The sequence below is a fragment of the Meles meles genome, chromosome 11 (genome assembly GCF_922984935.1).
Source record: "Meles meles chromosome 11, mMelMel3.1 paternal haplotype, whole genome shotgun sequence".
Lineage (NCBI taxonomy): Eukaryota > Metazoa > Chordata > Mammalia > Carnivora > Mustelidae > Meles > Meles meles.
In genome coordinates, this window is record NC_060076.1 from 65,381,373 (window position 1) to 65,404,872 (window position 23,500).

The 23,500-nt window shown below is 38.6% G+C and overlaps 1 protein-coding gene across 13 annotated transcripts in view; it reads left to right on the forward strand.

Moving 5' to 3' along the window:
• Positions 1-23,500, forward strand: part of CDC14B (cell division cycle 14B) — a 104,100-nt gene that overhangs the window by 23,152 nt on the left and 57,448 nt on the right. Inside the window, exon 1 of one of the 13 annotated variants that reach the window (XM_046022541.1) lies at positions 23,061-23,212. The exons of 10 other annotated variants lie outside the window; for them this stretch is intronic. In XM_046022541.1, the coding sequence (XP_045878497.1) occupies positions 23,164-23,212 (49 nt within the window). In that variant the 5' untranslated portion in view covers positions 23,061-23,163. Of the gene's footprint in view, positions 1-23,060; positions 23,213-23,500 lie in introns of those variants that run through there. 2 more of the 13 variants (XM_046022550.1, XM_046022549.1) reach the window with 2 other exon arrangements.

Here is a 23,500-nt window from a genome sequence, read left to right on the forward strand (position 1 = left end):
AATAGAAGAAAATTCTAAGATTCATGTGGAATCTCAAAGGACCTCAGCCAAAACAATCTTGAGAAAGATGGAAGCTGGAGGCTTCACACCTCTGATTTCAAAACATATTACAAAGCTACAAAACACTGTGGTACTGTCATTAAAACATATACCAATGGAACAGTATAGAGCTCAGAAGTAAACCCTTATGTATATGGTCAAATAATCTTTGACTGGGTGCCTGGGTGGCTCAGTCAGTTAAGTGTCTGCCTTTGGCTCAGGTTATGATCCCAGGCTCTTGGGATCAAATCCTTCATCAGGCTCCCTCTACTCAGTGGGAGCCTGTTTCTACCTCTGCCTCTGCCTCCCTCTCTCTGTCTCTCATGAATAAATAAATAAAATCTTCAAAAAAAATTTAAAAAATGATCTTTGACAAAGGTGCCAGAGCTTCACTATGGTGAAAGGATAGTCTCTTCAGTTAATGGCATTGGGAAAACTGTATGTCCACATGCAAAAGAATGAAGTTGGATTCTTACATTACATCATATATAAAATTAACTCAAAATGGATTAAAGATTAAATGTAAAACCAGAAACTAAGACTCCTACAGGAAAACACAGGGGAAAAGCTTCAAGACAATGGATTTGACCATGATTTTATGGATATGGTACTAAAAGCACAGCAAGAAAAGCAACAGTAGACAAATAGGATTGTATCAGATATAAAAAATTTTGTGCATCAAAACCACGAAAGTGAAACCTATAGAATGAGAAAAATATATGCAAACTGTGTATCTGATAAATTAGTTGATATAAACAGTTTGTTATTCAGAATATATAAAGAACTCCTGTAAAGAACTCCAACTCGGGGCGCCTGGGTGGCTCAGTTGGTTAAAGCCTCTGCCTTTGGCTCAGGTCATGATCCCAGGGTCCTGGGATCGAGCCCCGCATCGGGCTCTCTGCTTGGCAGGGAGCCTGCTTCCTCCTCTCTCTCTCTCTGCCTGTCTCTCTCCCTACTTGTGATCTCTATCTGTCAAATAAATAAATAAAATCTTTAAAAAAAAAAACAAAAAACCTCCAACTCAACATCAAAAAAAAAAAAAAAAAATCCAACCAAAAAAATGGGCAAAAGACTTGCATAGACATTTCTCCAAAGAAGACAAAGAGCCAATAAGCTATATTAGAAAAAGACCTCTGGTTTCCCTCCTGTATGTTTCTTTTACTCTTACAGATAACATGTCACTTCTGATACTTCTGGTTACCAAATAAGTGGGGATTTTTCCCACACCAAACAATTCTGTGACACTAGATGGATGTCCTATAATTGAACTTTTATTCTGACTCTGTATCAACTTGAAGATAGCATCAGATCTCACAGATGAAGGTCTCAGTCCCACAAGACTGCCCTCCCCCCACTTCAGATGCCAATCACAAATCCAAGTTGTTACCTGTGTTCCTCTTCAGGTTTGATTAATTGCTAGAGGGGCTTAAAGAATTTAGGTAGGATACAGATGAACATCTAGATGGAAGAGATACATAGAGCAAGGTATGTGGGATGGGATGGAGCTTCCATGCCTGCTCTGGACCCACTATTCTTCTAGTATTACCATGTGTTCATCAACCTAGTAGCTTCCCAAACTCCATTTCTAACTCTTCTCTCTAAGGAATTCAGGGCAAAGCTGAAAATTCCAAGCTTGTAATATGGCTTGCTCTTTCTGGTGACCAGTCCTAATCCAGAGTCATCTCATTAGAACAAAAGACATTCCTATCACCCAGGAAATTTCTAGAAATTTAGGATCCTGTGTCAGGAACCAGGATCAGAGACCAAATACTAGAAAAAAAGATATTCCTAGTGTTCTTATCACTTAGGAAATGATGACGGCTTTAGGAACTATGTGCCAGGAACTGGGGCAGAGACCAATATGTATGTTTCCTGTCCTCTCACATAAACATATGAAAAAATGCTCACCATCACTAATTATTAGGAAAATGCAAGTCAAAATTACAGTAAGTTACTACTTTATACCTGTTAGGTTGGGCACTATTTAAGAAAAGAAAAGAAAAAAGCCAAAATAGCAAGTGTTGGTGAGGATGTAGAGAAATTTGACAAAAGTGCCAGGGCTACACCTTTTGGTGTCTCACTTTCTTTGTTTTTAAGTAGGCTCCATGCTGAGGGTGGAGCCCAACATGTGGCTTGAGCTTACAACCCCAACATCAAGACCTGAGCTAAGATCAAGAGTTGGACGCCTAACCAACTGATCCACCCAGGTGCCTCAAAAATTTTTAATGATCAAAGTGGTGATAAAACTCCAGCATTCTTTTTCTCTCATAGAAGTTTGCTTTTAATGTAGGCTTTTATTTGTTTGCTTTTTAATGTAGGCTCCACAGGGGCATGGAGCCCAATGTGGAACTTGAACTCACAATCCTGAGATCAAGATCTGAGCTAAAATCAAGAGTTGGATGCTTAACCAACTGAGCCACCCAAGCATTCCCTAGAACCTTTGTGCGTTGCTGATGGGAATGTGAAATGGTGCAGCTGCTATATGGAAAACAATATGAAGGGCTTTAAAAATTGAAATTAGAACTACTGTGTGATCTGGCAATGTCACTTCTGGGTATATATCTAAAAGTACTGAAGACCAGATTTCAAAGAAATCATTCATGTACTCTTACATTCACTGCATTTTTCCACAGTAGCCAAGAGGTGAAAGCAACCTAAATGTCCATAACAAGTGAATGGATAAAAAAAATGTGGTATGTACATAAAGTGGGTTATTATTCAATCTTTAAGGCTGTCCTGTCATAAACAAAAACATTGAAGAACCTTGAGGACATTATGTCTAAGTGAAATAAGGCAGTCACAAAATGACAAATATTGTATGATTCTACATATGAGGTATCTAAAGCAGTCAGACTCTTAGAGACAGAAAGTAAATGGTGGTTGCCCTTCTGGGGGAGGTGGAAAAAGGCAGTTGCTGTTCTAGTGGATATAGAGCTTCCGTTTTTCAAGATGAAAGAGTTCTGGAGATCTGTTTCACAACATGTGCATAGTTAATACTACTATATACTTAAAAATGGTTAAGATGGTGAATTCTTTGTTATGTTGTTTTGTTAAATATATATCTGATTGATTACAGTTATTAATGAGGTCTTTCAAAAATTGTTTTTTTTTGTAATCTCTACTAGGGGGTCAAACTCAAAACCCTGAGACCAAGAGATGCATATTCTTCTGACTGAGCCAGTTAGGCATCCCTGTGTTATGCTGTTTTTGATCACACACATACACAGTTTTAAAAAAATAAGTTTCACATCTATTTTTATTTGTTGATTGATCTGAATATTGCTATTTGTATAGGTATTCTTCTGGAATATATTAGGCTCTTGGAGATCAAGAATCCATATTTCAGAGACTGTTTTACTTGTATCTTTTTTTTTTTTTTTAAGATTGTATGTATGTATGTATGTATTTATTTGTTTATTTGACAGACAGAGATCACAAGTAGGCAGAGAGGCAGACAGAGAGAGAGGAAGGGAAACAGGCTCCCTGCCAAGCAGAGAGCCCAACGTGGGGCTTGATCCGAGGACCCTGGGATCATGACCTGAGCTGAAGGCAGAGGCTTTAACCCACTGAGCTACCCAGGCGCCCCTGTTTTACTTGAATCTTAAGAAATAAGTGCATCTGACAAATACAAGGGTTAGTTTTAGGGGTGGAACAGAATATTTGAGTTAGAATTGTTGAGGAAAATTGAGAATGTGTGATTAAGCATTAACAGAATTCTTGCACATATCCATCCAATTTAAACAAAAACAAAATATACTTAGGTATAAATTTTATTTATAGCATTTTATGGTTTTTCTCAGTAGGATTTTACTTCTGCTTTCAGGCAATGTTTTTCAATTATAAGTACTTAAGTAGTGCTGTAAAACATAAAGCTGCTTCATAGGTATAATCTAAATATCGCATTGTTGGGGCACCTGGGTGCCTGAGTAGGTTAAGAGTCTTGGTTTCAGCTTATGTTGTGATCTCAGGATTGTGGGACCAAGCCTGCACTGGGGATCCTGCTTTGCGGGGAGTCTGCTTAAGTTTCTCTCTCTCTCTGCCCCTCCTTTGCTTGCACTGTCTCTCTCTCTAAAATAATTTTAAAAAATCACATTGTTGTAAAGTAGATGATAAGTATAATTTAGCATCGACATTAAATTCCTGGATATTTAATGACTTCCTAAAACTTCTTTAAAAAAAACAACAACTTTAAAAACATAAAACCACTTCAAAGTTACATTAAACAAGAGCTAGTTCCTCCTCAACTTCAAAGTATAAACAAATTTCTTTTAAGATCCTTAGGTTTACTGTTCCATGTAGAGCTGCTGTAGGAGAGCTAAATGTTACTGCTGTGAAAAATCCGTTGTGTCAAAAAAAAGACCTGTAAGCAAGACAGAATGCTCCTTTGCTGAATGGTGCTATGTGGCTGGGTTAATTGAGGGCTTTCAGTGAATATTCCACTCTTTCTTAGATTTCCACAAACTTGTGCTGCTTCCAGCGTTCCTTTTAGACCCCCCTGAGTGTTTGTTCTGGTGTCACAGCTCCCCTGAAGGAAGCAAAGCTTTGAAGGGAATTGAGCCTGGAAAAGCTCAAACAAAGCATTTCTTTATATGATGCAGATTGTAGTGTTTTTGGCCTCTCTTTCCTTTTGAAAAAAATTAAAATATTAAATTTGAAAGCCATATCATGTAAAATAAGCAGTTTTGGAAGTCACCTACCTGAGCCACTTAATTATTTTTCCATAGGCTTTCCTTGAAGCCCAAATGCAATATAAAAATGAGAAATAAGGGGCTTTAAAAAATATGCTATATGGCAATTCCTGGTATATATGCTACTTTATATATGAATTAATTCTGGATACATTGGTTATATTTGTTAAAAGCTTTATTTTACCCCACTGTTACAAGTTGTGCAAGTTACTTATTCTTCCTTGCACTGCCTCTGTCTGTAATATGGGGGTGATAGTGGTAGTGTATCATAAACTGTGGTGAGAAATAAAATGAGATAATGTGTGTAAAGTGCCTACCCAGGATGTACTCAGTAAATGACTATAATTTTTCTCTGCCCTTGACTGTTCTTCTTTCATTTCTTTTTTTTTTCTTTTTTTTTAAGGTTTTATTTATTTATTTGACAGACAGAGATCATAAGTAGGCAGAGAGGCACGCAGAGGGAGAGAGAGGAAGGGAAGCAGGCTCCCCCGCGGAGCAGAGAGCCCAATGCGGGGCTCGATCCCAGGACCCTGGGATCATGACCTGAGCCCAAGGCAGAGGCTTTAACCCACTGAGCCACTCAGGTGCCCCGTAGGTCCAGATAATTCTTAATTATATTCTATACAAAATAAGTTACTCTATAGTTATTGTAATCATTTCATGAATGTGTACCAGTTAAGATTCTTTTTGTCCACCTTTTAAAAAGTACGGTATAACTTGTGTACAGTAAATTGTACAGATTTATGTGTAGAGTTTAAAATTTAAGAAGAATTTCCCCTGTGACCCACTGTTCTCTCTGGGCCTCTCTCCAGTCAACTCCTCCTTACCCCACGCATCCACTGTTCTGATTTCTGTCAGTATAGATTAGTTCTTCCTGTTCTTGAAATTTATGTATCTGGAATCCTATAGCATGAACTGTTGTGTCTGTCTTTTTTTTGCTCAGCATAATGCTTCAGAGATGCATCCATTTTATTTGGGGTATCAGCACTTCATTCTTTTGTTTTCACTGAGTAGTGTTCTGTTGCATGAATGTACAGCAATCCATTTATCCATTCTCCTGTTGGTGGATATTTCTTGTTTCCAGTTTTGGGCTCTTATAAAGCTGCTACAAATAATTTGTCTACAAGTCTTTTTGTAGATGCGTTTTATTTCTCTTGTATATACACTTACAAGTGGGATGGTTGGGTCATAGGGAAAGTATATGTTATGTCCCATCGTCTTAACATCATTTAAAATTTTCATTAGGAAAGTTTGAGAGTTCTAATTGCTCTGTATTCCTCAGCAATTGGTGTTGTCATCCTTTTTTTTAAGATTTTATTTTTAAGTAATCTCTACACCCAATGTGGGTGTGGGGCTCAAATTCGCAACCCTGAGATCAAGATTTGCAGGCTTTACTGACTGAGCCAACCAGGTGCCTCTGGTGTTATGATTCTAAATGTGGCCTTTCTAGTGGGTGTAAGTATTTCAGTGTGGTTTCACTTTACATTTTCCAGATATTGAATGCCCTTTTTTTGAGGTTTTAGGTCATTCGTATAGCTTCTTTCATAAAGTATCTTCAGATCTTTTGCTTTTCCCATTAAAAAAAAATTAATATGTGCTCAAAATCCTCTCAACAACATTTTCTTAAAAACTACAGCCAAATTGGCACAATTTTTAAAGATCTTACTTTGATATTTCTTTACAGGGAAAAAACCCCCGTATTTGTTGATAGGACTAGTGGCCTAGAATTGTGATTTGTACTAAATATTGTTAGGAGGGCCTTGAAATACTGTTGGAGATAATGAGTATTATGAATAAGAATTTACTTCTGATTAGGCAATTATATTAAAAATACTCAGTAAAGTAAATCTATTTTACATTGACTGTCAAGAAATTTGAGATGAGATATACCATGTACTTACCCCCTTCCAATTCGCTCTATCTTTTGAAATGCTCATTTAGGTACATAAACTAGAATTTATTTATTAAAATTCTTGGCTTGGAATCGTAGAAAAATATCTGTCGGCTGAAGTTGACTGTTTTATTTCAGCGTATCCTCCTTTCTCTGGCTTGTGTCTTACTTCCATGACTATGATGATCCAAATGTTTTAGGACATGTTAGTGATGCCAAATCTAATCTAATTTTTGTATCAGATTTTTGGAAACTGACCTGAGCCAGTTTTGTCATGCATAGCTCTTAAGACTTTCTGATAGATAACAGTAACTTCAGGAAAACTTGAGGTAAATAGGGTTATCATGAAAGCTAGTCTCAGATAAAAACAATTCTACACAACAGTCATTTATTAAATATTCTTAGCAAGCAGGCATAAATCTTGGTACACCCTTTCCTTTGGGCTTAGCTCCTGAATTTTTAGGTATTCCCACCCCTGTTTTCATGACAGGTTCAGCTGAGGCAGAAATGACAATATTCCAGGTACAGGATTCTGTTCACCTTATAGTTGGCACCAGTCAACCAGAAATCCTCACAGCTAATAACTGGACACAGGCCACTTTAGACATGTGGTCTTAAACACTATATCTAAGAGTCACATTAGATTCTTATAGAATGTTTGTCTAAAATATTAGAAGATTTTAAAATTTATTTTAGAGATGGAGCACTAGCGCTAACGTGAGGAGGAGCAGAGGGAAGAGAGAGAAGCCAACTCCGTGGTGAGCACAGAGCCCAACGTGGGGCTCAGTCCCACAACCCCAAGATCATGACCTGAGCTGAAACCAAGAGTCAGACAGTTAGGGCCCCTGGGTGGCTCAGTTGTTAAGCATCTGTCTTCGGCTCAAGGTCATGGTCCCAGGATCCTGGGATTGAGCCCCACATCAGGCTCTCTGCTCAGCGGAAAGCCTGCTTCTCCCTCTCCCACTCCCCCAGCTTTTGTTCCCTCCCTCGCTGTATCTCTCTCTGTCAAGTAAATTGAATCTTTAAAAAGGACACTTAATCGCTGGAGCTACCCAGGCGCCCCATTTGTCTAAAATATTTTATAGACCGATTATACAGTCTACATATGTGGACAGCCATTAATTTCACCAATGAGAACCCTTTCTAACAACTATTATTTTGATTAAAAAAGTACTCATTTTACCAATAAAAACCACTTGGCATTCAGTAGTTTCATTATAAATTTTCCAGATACATGGATAACAGAAAAGCTGTATCATCTCTGGAATGTGATTTTCCTACAAAAAGCTATCTTTGGAGTATGAGTTTCTGATAAGAGCAACTGCCCCTAGATCAACTGATTTGTCCCATAGTGTAGCTTAAGCCAAACTGTGTATATTTTGAACTTGTCTATGCAGTTTGAAAGCAAATTTAACAATAACCCAGTGCCATTATATAAAACAAAAGATTTCATCTGTATAATGCACTCCACCTTCTGATAAATTTAGTAAATATACTAGAAGTCTCAGATAAGAGTAACTTTACAAGATTCAAAGACAAAGAAAAGCTAGAGTCTAGAACTATTAATTTTGCTTTTTGTTACATAGAGCATGTGCGAGAGAGGGCTGGAGAGATTCCCCCACCCACTCCCCACCCCAGCCCCGCAGGGGGCGCCTGGGTGGCTCAGTGGGTTAAGCCGCTGCCTTCGGCTCAGGTCATGATCTCAGGGTCCTGGGATCGAGTCCCACATCGGGCTCTCTGCTCGGCGGGGAACCTGCTTCCCTCTCTCTCTCTCTGCCTGCCTCTCTGCCTACTTGTGATCTCCTGTCTCTCGCTGTCAAATAAATAAATAAAAATAAAAAAAAAATTAAAAAAAAATCTTTAAATTTCAGAGCCTCTGTTTTAAAGAGAAGGGCTAAAGAGCTTGATAGAGCTGTCTTATCTTTGCCACCCCTTAGTATCTCCCCATAAAGTACTTCTGAGAGTCAAACAATTTTGAATCTCTAGCCCAGGGATGAAGGATAGACTAAGATAAAGAAGGATGGTGAAAGGCAGCTGGCAGGTGTTACTAACTCATTCTTCCAGTTAAGAGTGCTAGGCTAGTTACTAATGCTTTATTTAAACTGATGTTGACCCTGGGACAGTAGATCTTGTCCTGACTGAAAATAGCTGTTGTTTCAGGGTACTTATTAACAGGGAATTAGGCCACCCAGGTTGAGAGGGAGATGATCTGGAAAGATGATGAGAACCCCCTACCCCCCAATCCCTTCCTTACTCCTCAGAAGACTATATTTTAAATAACGTATAAACTAAGTAAAAATGACTTACTTTTAAGATGTTCTTGAAGACATAAGTAATAACTATAAAATAACTATTTCTTTCCCTACCCCCCCCCCAATTCCAGTTCCTTTTCTGTAAATTAACTGGTTGGTTGGATATCCCAGTTGCTTTTCTGTTTTCATATGTATAAATTTGCTTATAGAGATACTGCTTTGTTTCACTGTTTTTACATATATCTATTGTTTATCTAGATTTTTAAAAAATAATTTATCTTTGTAGTACTTGTGGCGAGATTTCATAGTGCTCTGCCTCATTAATTTTACATCACAGTATGACTTAATTTTAGTTTATGTAATTATTCCTCTTTGATAGCAATTGTTATTTCCATTTAGTTTTATTGCAGACAATGCATTAGTAAACATCTTCACAAATGCTTCCTAGTGCTCATATGCTAGCATTTCTCTGAGGTAGACATCAGGAAGGCGGACCCGCTGGGTCAAGGAATATGTGCATAACAGACACTGCCAGACTGCCCTCCAGAATGCCTTATTTGTATAAAAGTAGCAACTTCCCCACAACCTTTCCCTAATTGATACCAGTATTTATTTATTTATTTTTAAAGATTTTATTTGTTTATTTGACACAGAGAGATCACAAGTAGGCAGAGAGGCAGGCAAAGAGAGAGAGAGAGGGGAGCAGGCTCCCTGCTGAGCCGAGAGCCCGATGTGGGGTTCGATCCCAGGACCCTGAGACCATGACCTGAGCCAAAGACAGAGGCTTAACCCACTGAGCCACCCAGGCGCCCTGATACCAGTATTTAAAATATTTTTCCGATTTGATGGTGTGAAATAGGATTAGTTTTATAATTTTTATTTTTTGAATAATTAGGTTAAACATCTCACAGTGGTTTTTTGTCATTTGTATTTAGTTTTCTGACTTTCCTTTTTATATGTGATTCCGTTTTCTGTTGGACTGTTTGCAGTTTTCATAGGCATTTTTTTTAAAGATTTTATTTATTTATTTGACACAGAGAGATCACAAGGAGGCAAAGAGACAAGCAGAGAGAAAGGGGGAAGCAGGCTCCCTGCTGAGCAAAGAGCCTGATGTGGGGCTTGATCCCAGGACCCTGAGACCATGACCTGAGCCGAAGGCAGAGGCTTAACCTACTGAGCCACCCAGGAGCCCCTATTGGCATTTAAAAAAAAAAAAAAAAAAAGATTTATTTATTTATTTATTTGACAGAGAGAGAGAGAGAGAACACAGAAGCAGGGGCAGCGGCAGAGGGAGAGGGAGAAGCAGGCTCCCCACACCTGCAATCATGACCTGAGACGAAGGCAAATGCTTAACCATGTGAGCTATCCAGGTGCCCCTTTCATAGGCAGTTTTAATATTTATTTTATATATATATATTTATATTTTGTTACATAAGTCACAAATATTTTCTTCCAGTCAGCTGCTTTTTTTTAAAGCAATTTTTTAGATTTGTAGAAACGTTGCAAAGATAGTACAGAGAGTTCCTGTATAGTCTTCACTAGTTTCAGTTTCTTCCAACTTTACCCTCTGCATTAGTCACCTTGGGCTGCCAAAATAAATACACAGACTGGGTGGTTTAAACAACAACAATCTATTTTTTTTCTTTTTTTTTTTCCGGTTCTGGATGTTGGAAGTCCCAAGATTAAGGAGCCACCAGGGCTGGTTTTGGTGAAGCCTCTCTTCCTAGCTTGCTGTGACCTCACATGGCTTTTACTCTTTGTGTGCACAGAGAGAAAGATCCATCTCTGGTATCTCTTCTTTTTCTTCCTTCCTTCCTTCCTTTTTTTTTTCTTCCAGATTTTACTTATTTGAGAGAGAGAGCAGGGGAAGAGGGATAGCAGACTCTGCGCTGAGCGCAGATCCCAACGCAGAGCTCAATCTCATGATCCTGAGATTATGTATGACCTGAGCTGAAACCAAGAGTGAGATGCTTAATTGAGTGAGCCACCCAGTTGCCCCTCTTCCAATTCTTTTTTTTTTTTTTTAAGATTTTATTTACTTATTTGTCAGAGAGAGAGAGACAGAGAGAGAAAGATCACAAGTAGGCAGAGAGGCAGGCAGAGGCAGAGGGAGAAGCAGGCTCCCTGCTGAGCAAGGAGCCGGATATAGGACTCCATCCCAGGACGCTAGGATCATGACCTGAGCGGAAGGCAGCCGCTTAACCAACTGAGCCACCCAGGCGTCCCTCTTCCAATTCTTAAAAGGACTTTAGTTCTTTTACTCTAGGGCACCATCTTTATGACCTCATTTAATTACCTTCTTAAAGTCCCTATCTCCAGTATAGTCCTACTGGGGGATAAGGCTTTAAGTATATGCTAGACTTTATTCAGATATCCACAGTTTTTCCATTAATGTCCTTTTTCTATTTCAGGATTCATTCTAGGATACTATATTGTTTTTAGTGTCATCTTCTTAGTCATCTTAGTCTTTGAAGTTTCCTTGAGAGTTTGGGGGAGTACTGGTCAGGCATTTTGTAGAATGTTTTTAAGGTGTGTTTGATATTTTCTAATGATTACACTGGGTTTTGGGATGAATACCACAGCAAAGTGCCCTTCTTAGCACATCATATGAGGGGGTACATGAAATCCACATGACAGCCCTGGTTAATCATGACCACTTGGGTTAAAGTAATGTTGGCCAGGTTTCTCCTCTGGTAAGTTGCCATTTTCCCCTTTCCATAGTATGTTCTTTAGAAGCAAGTCATCAAGTTCACGCAAAGAGGGGAGGGATTAAGCTCCACCTCTTGGAGGAAAGTATCTACATATTTTATTTGGAATTCTTCTGTAAGGAAGATTTGGCTCTTCTCTATTTATTTAATCACTTATTTGTATCAGCATTTGTGCATATTTATTTTATACATGGAGTTATAATACAATATTATGTACTTATTTTGTATAAGTACTTATTTTGTATATTTTTTTCAGGTTGGCTACGGTATTCCTTTCTCCCCCCACCCCATTTCTAGAAAATAGCTTATGGTGTCTTCTGTAAGTTTATCAAATCCTTTCTCTTTATAGCTTTTATATTTTGTGTTTTAGTGTAAGACTTTTCTTAAACATCTGAGGATAAGTATAAGGATAGGCTAGTTATGTTGTGATTACAACTCCAAAATCTTAGTGGAATTCAACCAGGAAAGGTTTATTTTGTGTTCCTGACACATACCTATCACTGATTAGGTAAGACCTGTTCTAAATCTCCTTACTCTTGTGACCCAGGCTCATGGAGCACAGCTAGTACATATATAACTTTTTATTGAGTATGACATAAGTGAACTCATATATTTTAATAATATACACATGTAATAGTAATACATAGTACACAGTAATCCAAAGAAATGTACACTTAAGGAACAACTTGATAGAGACAGCTTGTGTACATCATGGGTAAATAACACACAGACTGAGAAACAGAACATCACCATATCCCAGAAACTACCCCTTTGTAGCCTTTCCTAATCACTAACTCTTCCAAGAATAATCCAAATTTTTATTGCCAAAGATTTGTCTTGTTTTAAGATCTATATAAATGGAATTATATGATCTGTACTCTTTTGTATCTGGCTACTTTCACTAAACAGTGTGATTGTGAGGTTCATCTGTGATAATTGTGCATGGCTATAGTTCATTCATTCTTGTGTTATTTAATATGCCATTGTAAGCAAGTATCACAGTGTTTTAGTCTACTGTTTCTGAATATCGGTTTGTTTTCAGTCATTTTCAAATGATTCTATGAACCTCTTTTTTAATCTTTCTTAGTGAATATGTTTTTGTTGTATATATATATATATCTAGAAGTGGAATTACTAAATCAAAATGTGTGATGTTCATTTTTTATGGACACTTACAGTTTTCTTTCTTTCTTTTTTTTAAGATTTATCCATTTTAGAGAGTGGGGGGGAAGGGGAAGGGCAGAGGGAAAGAATCTCAAGGAAGAGACTCCCTGTTGAGCACAGAGCTAGATGCAGGGCTGGATCTTACAACCCTGATATCTGACCTGAGCAGAAATGAAGAGTCAGAGGCTTCACTGACTGAGCCATCTAGGTGCCCCATCTTTTTTGTTGTTGTTGTTTTTAAAGATTTATTTATTTATTTGAGCAGAGCGTGGGAGGAGAGGGAAAGAACCCCAAGTGGACTCTGCCAAGTGCAGAGCCTAAGGTGGGGCTCTATGCCTCAGCCCCAAGACCACACCTGAGCTGAAACCAAGAGTTGGACACCCAACCAACTGAGCCACCCAGGCACCCCTGGACACTGCCAATTTTCCAAAATGGTTTGTATTATGGCCATAATCTTGAATGCTGCTGGTCAGAGGGAAGGAAAATTATGCAGGATTTTGTACCATCAAGTTAATGGGCCAGCCTGAAAGCAATATATATCTCACCTCTGCTCATTTAACCATAAGGGAGTCAGGATATGCAATCCTACATCCTGTAGAGAACCAGAATTACTATGTTCAGCTTTTCAATCAGGTACAGTTTATTTTTTCATGAGTAGTGATGACAAGGAGACATTTTGTAGGCAGATCATTTTCTTCAGATTTTTGTTTAACCATATTCTACAGATTTTAATATTCTTATTTTTTTAAAAATTCTAATTTTTTGTCAGAGAGCGACCACAAGCAGGCAGAGTGGCAGGCAGAGAGAGAAGCAGGCTCCCTGCTGGGCAAGGAGCTTGATGGGGGACTTGATCCCAGGACCCCCAGGATCATGACCTGAGCCAAAGGCAGTGGCCCAACCCACTGAGCCACCCAGGCGTCCCTAATATGAATTCTTATTGACATTAATATTAAATAGCTGTGTTGAATTCTGTTTTAATTTCTCTGTATTGCACATTATTTAGAAATAGATTTTTTGTGTTATCCTTTGATCACTATGTTTCTAGTATTATATTTTGGTCATTGTGTGGCTGTATGTATGGTTTCTGCTTTCTGGAAGTTCTTGTGATTTCCTTGTAACCTTGATACATGATGACTTAAGTGCATATCCTATTTGCAGTTTATGTTCTCTGTTGGAAATAGTATTCTGTATTTACTAGATCAAACTTCTAATTTCTTATTTTTTGGAGGTATGTTAGTGTTTTATGATTATGGATTTATTTCTCCTATTTTCACTAGTTTTGCTTTATTATGGATTTTAAATCTGTTGTCATAAGATGTATGTTGTAATCTCTTGGTAGTTATATCTTTCATTATGAAACATCTTCATCTTTTTATTGCTTTTTGGTGTGAATTCTACAGGCATACTTCGGAGATCTTTGCAGGCTCAGTTCCAGACCACTGCAATACAGTGAATATCACCATAAAGCAAATCAAATGAACTTTTTGGTTTCCCAGGGCATATAAAATGTTATGTTAGCTATATAGTCCAGACTCTTAAGTATGCAGTAGCATTATATCTAAAAAACCAATATGTATACCTTAGTGAAAAAGTACTTTATTGTCAAAAAATGCTAACCATCATCTGAGCTTTAAGTGAGCCAAAATCTTTTTGCTGGTGGAGAGTCTTGCCTCGATGTGGATGGCTGCTGACTAATCATGGTGGTAGTTCTGAAGGTTGGGTGGCTGTGGCAATTTCTTAAAATAGGATAACAGTGAGGTTTGCCCCATTGATTGACTCTTCTTTTCAGGAATGGTTTCTCCATAACATGCAGTACTGTTTGATAGCATTTTACTAGCAGAATTTCCTTCAAAATTGGACTCAGTCCTCTAAAACCCTGGTGGCTGCTTTTATCAACTGTTACATAATATTCTAAATCCTTTGATTTCATTTCAGCAGTCATCACAGCATCTTCACCAGGAGTAGATTCCATCTCAAGAAACTACTTGTGTTGCTCATCCATAAGGAACAAGTCCTTATCCATTTGCAGCAATCCAGTCACATCTCCAGGTTCCACTTCTAAATCTAGTTCTTTTGCTATTCCATCACATCTGCAGTTACTTCTTCCAAGTCATGAACCCTTGAAAGTCATCTATAAGGTTGAAATCAGTTTCTTCCAAACTCCTGTTTATGTCAGTATTTGACCTCTTCCCATGAATTCATTCCATCTAGAAGGTTTTTTATTTACTTTGCCCAGATCTATAAGAGGAACCACTATCTATGGCAGCTATAGCCTTGCAAAATATATTTCTTAAATAATTTTGACTTGAAAGTCAAAATGATTCCTTGACTGTGTGCTACAGAATGGATGTTTTGGTAGCAGGTATGAACATGTTTATCTCATTGTACATCTCCCATCAGCACTCTTGAGTGACCAGGAACATTGTCATTGAGCATTGATATTTTGAAAGGATCTTTTCTCTGAGCAGTAGGTCTCAACATTGGACTTAAAATATCCAGTAAACCATACTATAAACAGATGTGCTGCCATCCAAGCTTTGTTTTTCCATTTGTAGAGCACAGGTAGAGTAGATTTAGCATAATTCTCAATGCCCCTAGGATTTTCAGAATGGTAAAGAACATTAGCTTCAACTGAAAGTTACCAGCTATGTTAGCCCTTAATAAGAGAGTCAGCCTGTCCTTTGAAATTTTGAAGCCAGGCATTGACTAGCTATGAAAGTCCTAAATGACATCTTCCAATAGAAGGCTGTTTCATCTACATTGAAAATCTGTTGAGTATAGCCCTCTTCATTAATTACCTTAGCTAGATCTCCTGGATAACTTGCCGCTTCACCTTGTATTTGTATGTCATGGAGATGGCTTCTTTCTGTTAACCTTATGAACCAACCTCTGCTAGCTTCAGACTTTGCTGCTGTAGTTTCCCCATTTCTCTCAGCCTTCACAGAATTGGAGAGATGGGGCCTTGCTTTGGCTTAGGCATTGGCCTAAGGGAATGTTATGACTAGTGCGATCTTCTATCCATATCCCCAAAACTTTCCCCAAATCCGCAATAAGGCTCTCACTTTTATTATCATTAATGTGTTCACTGGAGTAGCACTTTTTATTTTCTTTAAGAACTTCTTCTTTGCATTTACAACTCTGCTTTTGGTGTAAGAGGCCTAGCTTTCAGCTTATCTTGGCTTTTGACATGCCTTCTTCACCAAACTTAGTAATTTCTACCTTTGGATTTAAAGTGAGGGTTGTGTAATTCTTCCTTTCACGCGAACATTTAGAGGCCAAATCCAATATTGTTGTGTCTCAGGCATAAAGGAGGCCTGAGGAGGGGGAAGAGAAATGGGGAAAAGGCTAGTTGGTGGAGTAGACAGAATATACACATTTATCGATTAAGTTCACCATCTTATATGGATGTGGTTTGTGGTATCCCAAAACAATTACAATAGTGACATCAAAGATCACAGATCACCAAAGCATACATAATAATGAAAATGTTTGATGTAATTGTAAGAATTACCCAGATGTGACACACAGACACAAAGTGAGCAAATGATGTGGAAAAAATGGCTCCAAGAGATTGCTTAATGCCATTTGCCACAAACCTTCAATTTGCAAATATTGTAGTATCTGTGAAGTGCAATAAATGGGGTACCATATTCTATCCTTTCATTTAAATGAAATTCCTATAGGCTTTGTTTTAGTAGTCTTTATTAAACAGTATATATTTCTAAAATCAATATGAAAATCTTAAAGATGAATTTAATTATTTTGTACTTTATTAATATATTTGGACTTACTCTTACCATCTCACTCTGTTTTCTGTTTGCCATATTTTTCCTAGCTGTTTGGTGCCTTGATCACATTTTCTTAGTTTCATTTTCTCTTGCTCTAGTGATTTGGAAGGTGTGAAATCCTTCATAGTTCTTCTAATGGCTTCCTTTTAAAAAATCCATTTATAAAATATTTCAGAAATACAGGTGAGTTTGGAGACTACTGTAACATTGGGGGAAGATGTTGGGATCTCTTCAGATAAGATTACTCTTTTCCCTACCTTAGTTCCAGACCAATTGATAGAGGAACCTGGGAATTAAACAGATAAAGTTTAAAATGTAGGCATTATTACTGGTAAAATTATGGGACTTGGTTTATATCTGTGTGTATTTAGATCTGCAGGCAACTGGAATTACTTATGTAAGCAAGTCACTGGCTAATTGGACAACCAGCCACAAGGATAAATTCCAGATGGTGCATCTGCTAACTGATGGAGGCTCTATCATCCTGGATCCTTAGATGACTATGTCATCCACCCCCCTATCGATGATGGACATGTAGCACCAACAAGAAATAAGCCTCTGTTGGAGTAAACTAAAACATTAAGATTTCAGGGTTAGTTGTTGCCATAGCCTTTCCGGAGCAACCATCTCAGTTCATCACAAAGCATAGCATAGACTAAAACCATCCTCATATTCATAGGTCCTAAAAAGAAGAGTGAGAAAGGGCAGTTAGGTTTCTTCTGTTGTGAATTTCTTATTCCCATCTTCTGCCCATATATTTATTGGGGTATTAGCTTTTTTTTCTCTTTGACTTATAGTAGATCTTAAATTCTGATACTAATCATCTTTTGCTTTTATGCATGTATCTGTCTCTTAGTGTGTGAATTATCTTTTTAAATTTTGTTTATGAGGGGGCGCTTGAGTGTCTCAGTCATCTGCCTTCGGCTCAGGTCATGATCCCAGGGTCCTGGGATCAAGCCCCGCATCAGGCTCCCTGCTCAGAGGGAAGCCTGTTTCTCTCCCTCCCACTCCCCCTGCTTGTGTTCCCTCTCTCACTGTGTCTCTGTCAAATAAATAAAATCTTTAAAAAGAAAAATTTTTTTTGTTTATGGGGTCTTGTACTGAACAAAGCATCAAATCTTTATGTGACCAAATTTCTTAAACCTTTGCTTTATAGTTGGTACTTTTTATGTTTTGTTTTGTTTTTTAAAAAAAATCCATCCCTTTGCTTTTATTTTTTCATATTTTCTTTAAAAACTTTTCAAACTTTCTTCTCAAATCTAAGATTTTAATCCACCTGAAATTTTTTTTCTTCTTTGGGGATAGGTGGCATATGACGTGAGATCAGATCTTCTTCCCTCCTGCCGTCTCTGACAGTATATACACCCAATTATCTCCATGTCATGTATTGAATATTCTTAATTTTCCTTCAGATCTGTAATTCCATCTCTGGAATTTCCATGTATATGTGGCCTCTTGTCTTTACCTTTTGTCTGTTCTTGTCTGTGTCAGATTATTTTAAGTTTTACTATTTTTTAAAATATTTTATTTATTTATTTGCCAGAGACAGCGTGTACACAGGCAGAAGGAGAGGCAGGCTCCCTGCTGAGAAAGGAGCCTGATGTGGGACTCAAACCCAGATCATGACCTGATCAGAAGGCAGACACTCAACTGACTGAGCCACCCAGATGTCTCCCCTTACGTTTTCATTTTCAAAGTGATCTCAGTTCTTCTTGGCCCTGTGATCTCCTAGATTAATTTTAGGATCAGATTGTCAGATTCCACGAAAAGCTCTATTGAGAATTTAGTAAGAATTGCCTTTAGTTTGAGGGTAATCACCATCTTTTGATAGTGAACCTTCCCAATTATAAATCTGCTTTATCTCCCCATATATTCATAGAGGATATACACATGTTTTTTTCTTCTGTATTTCATAGTTGGTTATTACAAATATATAGAAAAACTCTTGGGTTTTGTATGTTAACCATCTATATCTAGAAACTTTACAGAAGTTTATTAGGTTATTTAATAGTTTGCCTACAGATTCTCTTCTATTTTTAAGGAAAATAATGATTGTAAATAAGGACAGTTGGTTCCTTTCCAATTCTTCTCTCTCATTTTTTTTTCTTTGGCATTATCTAGAACTTCCAGTTATCATAATGATAGGAGTTGTTGTCTTGTTTTTTTTATTTCAGGGAGAGACTTAAAAATTAAAGCATGAAGTATATTTGGTAGAGGTATTTGGAAGATACACTTTATCAGGTTAAGGACGTTCTCCTTTAGGCTCATTATACAAAGACTTAATTGGAACTGACTTGGTTTTAATGATTCCTTTTTCTGTATTTAATGAGATAATCATGTGGCTTTCTTCTGTAATCTGTTCATGATAATAGTTTGTTTTTTTTTTTTTTTTCAAGGATGAGCCAGCCACGGGGAAGGTGTTCTTTTCATATGTCATTGACCGTTTGTATACTTTTCTGAATTGGCTATTTATAGCTTTTGTAGGGTTTTATTTTCTATTAGGTTGTTATATTGCTTTGTAGGTACTTTTTATCTGTTGTGATGATTAACCCTTTATTATATATTTTCCCCTAAGTCTCTGTTTCTTTCCTGTATGACCTGAGTTTTATGTCATGCTTGAAAATTCCCCATTTAAAAAAAAAATTTTGTTTATTTATTTGACAGAGAGAGAGGGATAGCCAGGACCCTTGGGATCACGACCTGAGCCAAAGACAGATGCTTAGCCAACTGAGCGACCTAGGCACCCCCAAAATTCCCCATTTAAATTATAAAACTATTCAGTATATTTTAATAGTTATCTGACATCTTTTCAAAATTATGTAATCTGGTATTTTTTTTCTATATAATAGGTAAGATGGGAATCTCACTCTCTTCTTATACATCTAAATATTTGCCCCTTATTGAATAAGGCCTTCTTTGTGACTGACTTGAAGTATCATTTTCCTCATTTACTAAGTTTTCATGTATGCCCAGGTCCATATTTATCTTTTGCTGTTCTAAAATCATACTGTTTTAATTATTCATGCTTTATATTAGGGCAAGTCTCTGAGGCAGGGATTTTAGAAATCTCAGGCTTCAATCTAGTGTCCTGTCCTAATTCTGCTACTTTACCACAGGTTTGGGGACCTTGCTTAGGTTAGTCACTTTGCCTCTTTAAGGTTAGGTTTCATTTCCTGAAAAATACTGATGGTAGCAGTAGTAGTATCTACCTCATAGGTTGTAATGAGCTTATATTAATACAATACTCTGCGCCCATTGGTCATTTCTTCCCTTCAAAGATGTGTGACTAATACAGATGAGAGCTTGATGTCTGTTGCCTTCTCTCTCAGGTGGAGAGTGGTTTATTTATTTATTTATTTTTTTACCTGTTCTCTTTTGTTCCACAGGTGTAAGAATCCTCCTTTCTTCTTGTCTTGTGGTGAGATCCCTTATACTGTAGGGAAGCTGCTTATGTCTCTAGCTGCTCTTCCAGGATCTGTGAAGTCAGTTCAGTTCCAGGGTAAAGAGAAATAGTAGAAAGTCCATTGTGTCTATTATGTCCAAGTAGAGTTTTTAATATTTTCTTTAAAAAAGTGGTATATACTGTATTATCAGTGCCACCTGACTCCTACATATATTTCTCACTTGGTTTAGATCATAGCCCTCTGTTTGATTAATTATCCCCAAATATCTACAGTTGTCATACAGGAGAAAGTTTTTCATTTATTTAACACAGTTATTAAAGGAAGAAGTAGCAAACTGGAGGCCAAAAACCCAAGTCAAAACAAACAACTTTGGTATGAGGATGTTGAATGTTTTTGTTAGCATTTTAAAATGGTGAGATTTTATTTCCTTCTACTGTTATCATGTTATTCAGAGAAGAAAGAGAAGCAACATTATGTGACAGGCATATATAGGCAAGAAGATTTATTGCTTTAAAACTTTGGTTTTCTGTTTTTGACAACAGAACCATTAAGTGAAGATATGTGGGTTTACAGTAGGTTTATAATTTTAATCATGAACCTTTAAGCAAAACTTTGTAAAGACCCCTGTTTCTAACTCCAGGTTTCTAATAAATAGCTCTCATCTTAGCACTCTAGTCTCTGTAACAGGTTATTGCAATGTTATTCTAACAATAGAATATTGAGAATATATTCTACAAGGATAATTGGACATCAAAAACCAGTGATTCTTTTTTTCTTTCCTGTAATAATAAACATCTCTTCCCACTTCCTTCTAGGTATACCCAGTTTTATTTGGATTTGTTAAAAGAAACTGGATTTCAAGATATATGTAGGTAGAAATCAAAAGAAGTTACTAACTAGTTCTCTTCTTTAAATGTGCACAAAGGACATTTTCCAGGTTGTCTTGTAATGTGCTTACCATGTTTTGTATCTTGATGAAGAGTCAGCTTTGGAAAAACAGTTAGCTTGCAAGTTCATTTTCAAAGCTTCATAATTTTGAACAGGTAATATATGGTACAGAATTTGAAAGTTTTTAGAAAGGCATAAATCTCACTTACCCTTCTGTGTTTCTGAACACCCAGGTTCTCTCTGTAAGATATCCACTACTACCAGTTTCTTGTATATCCTTCTGGATATTTGCTATGCAAGATTTCATATACAGTCATACAAATGTATATACATACCTTACATATACTACGGTAGTATTTAAATAGGAGCCTATCTTGGCAATCTTTTTTTTTTTTTAAGATTTTATTTATTTGAGTGAGAGAGAGATGTATAAGAAGGGTGGGGAAGGGAGGGGTAGAGGGAGAAGCAGACTTCCCACTGAGCAGGGACTCCCATGTAGGGCTCCAGTCTGGGACCCTGGGATCATGACCTGAGCTGAAGGCCACTGCTTAACCAACTGAGCCACCCAGGTGCCCCCTGTCTTGGCAGTCTTGCCAGTTTTCAGTCTTGAACATCACCAAATTACCCTTCCTTGCTCTTCAAGGAGGTTTTCCCAGTTTATATTCCTATCCATAGAAAAAGTGAGAGAAAGTGCCTTTTTCCCCACAGACTCACCAACAGGATGCCTTATCAAACTCTTGATTTTTGCCAGTCAGAAGGCAAAATAGTACCTTTTAGTTTCAGTTTGCATTTTTGTATTCTGAAGTTCAGCATCAAGATGAGATGAATTTAAAAAATATTTTCCCAGGGGCGCCTGGGTGGCTCAGTGGATTAAGCCGCTGCCTTCGGCTCAGGTCATGATCTCAGAGTCCTGGGATCCAGCCCCGCATCGGGCTCTCTGCTCTGCAGGGAGCCTTCCTCCTCTCTCTCTGCCTGCCTCTCTGCCTACTTGTGACCTCTCTCTCTGTCAAATAAAAAAATAAAAAAAAAAAATTTTCCCAGTTTATCTCTTGACTATGTTTATTTGATATGAAGACCATTTTAAAAATTTTTATCAATTTAGTAGTTGATTCTCTTATGGCTTTTAGATTTTGTTTCATTTAGAAGGGCCCAGTCGGAGAGTACAGAAATAATTCATTGTTGTTTTTTCACATTTAAAACCTTTGATCCCTCCAAAAATTTTAGAATAAGGTTAGAAGGTATGCAGGCTTACTTTTGAGGCAAAGATGTATATACTGTAATATAATGTGTATGTTGTATTGAGACTATAAGTAATTTAGGGGAAAGAGTTGTTACTGTATTGCTTTTCTCTGTAAGGGAGAGTCATTGCAAATTTTTTCATGGATAAAACAATACTTTCTCTATAGGAAATTCAGAAAAAGAACAAGGGGAAATGAAAACCAGCCTCTGCCCCAGCACCAATATATATAACAAAATCAGGACCATACTCACACTGTATCTTAATTTTTTTTCACTTGAGACTAACACAGTTAAACAGATTTAGAAAATGCTTTAAATGGATGCTTCATATTCGTATTGTGTCCAAATATTTTTCAACCATCCCAGTGCTTTCCTGAGGCGAAATCTAAGGCCTTTAAAGAAACGCCTGGCCTCAGTTTTTAGGCTTACCTTTAAATCCGGAACCGTTTTGGAAAGCCCATTTTAGATGAGATGCCAGCACTGGCGCAAGCCCGGCACCCAGAGGGACCTAACCTGACCAAGGACTGGACGAAGGCCCGGCCCACCACCCTGCCTCCCCTCCCCGGACTGTCCCTCTCTGACCAGAGCGCCCTCTAGCAGCGGCGGCGAGAGCAGCTGAGTGCGCGGCTGTGGGAGGGCCCTCGCGTCGCTTGGCAGATCCCCACCGAGCCTGTCTCTTCCAACAAGTCCTTTTAATGGCTTTTGGAGCTGCTTGTTTTACGAGGCTGGCATCCCGCTCTCCCGCGCTTTGCTGCAGGCCCCGACTTTAAGTGCAGAATTGCTGCGGGGCCTGGCCTGGAGCTGCAGAATACCCGGCCGAGGCTCAGCCCCAGCGGCTGGGTCTGGTCTGCGTCCCACTCCCTCGCTGCTCCGTTTGGGGACGTTTGCGAAGTTTTGAACTTCCGGGGTTGACTGGCCCGCGTCTGCCGTGTGGAGGGCGACCGAGGGGCGTCGCTGTGCCCTGCCCTTGGGCGCGGCCCTTTAAACTTTCTGTTTTTTTAAACTTTGGGGGTGTGGTCGGGGCGCCTCCTCTCTCAGCGGCTGGTTGTTCCCTGGCCACCCGGTCCTCCCCTCCGCTCCGCCTTCCAGATGCTTTGGAGTCATGAGCCGGGAGGGCGCAGGGACCGCTCTGGTGGTGGAGGTGATCAAAGGTGAGTGGGGTGGCGCGGGGCTTGCCTGTCCCGGGAGCTGCTGTGACAGCCGTATTTAGGAGGTGTCAGGCCGTGCGGGGGGAGGCGAGGAGGCGCCTATTGCCGGCCAACAGCAGCCCTTCAACTTCGGGCCCGGCCGATGCTGTCTCACGGGCGTGGGTGGCCTCCCGGGACTCCTCGTCCCCAGGCTTGGTCTTGCTTTGGGGCAAATCCGCACAGACGCTTGCAGTTGGGAACCTAGTGTCCTTCCACCCATGACTGGCAGAGGAGGTGCCCCTACTCACTCAC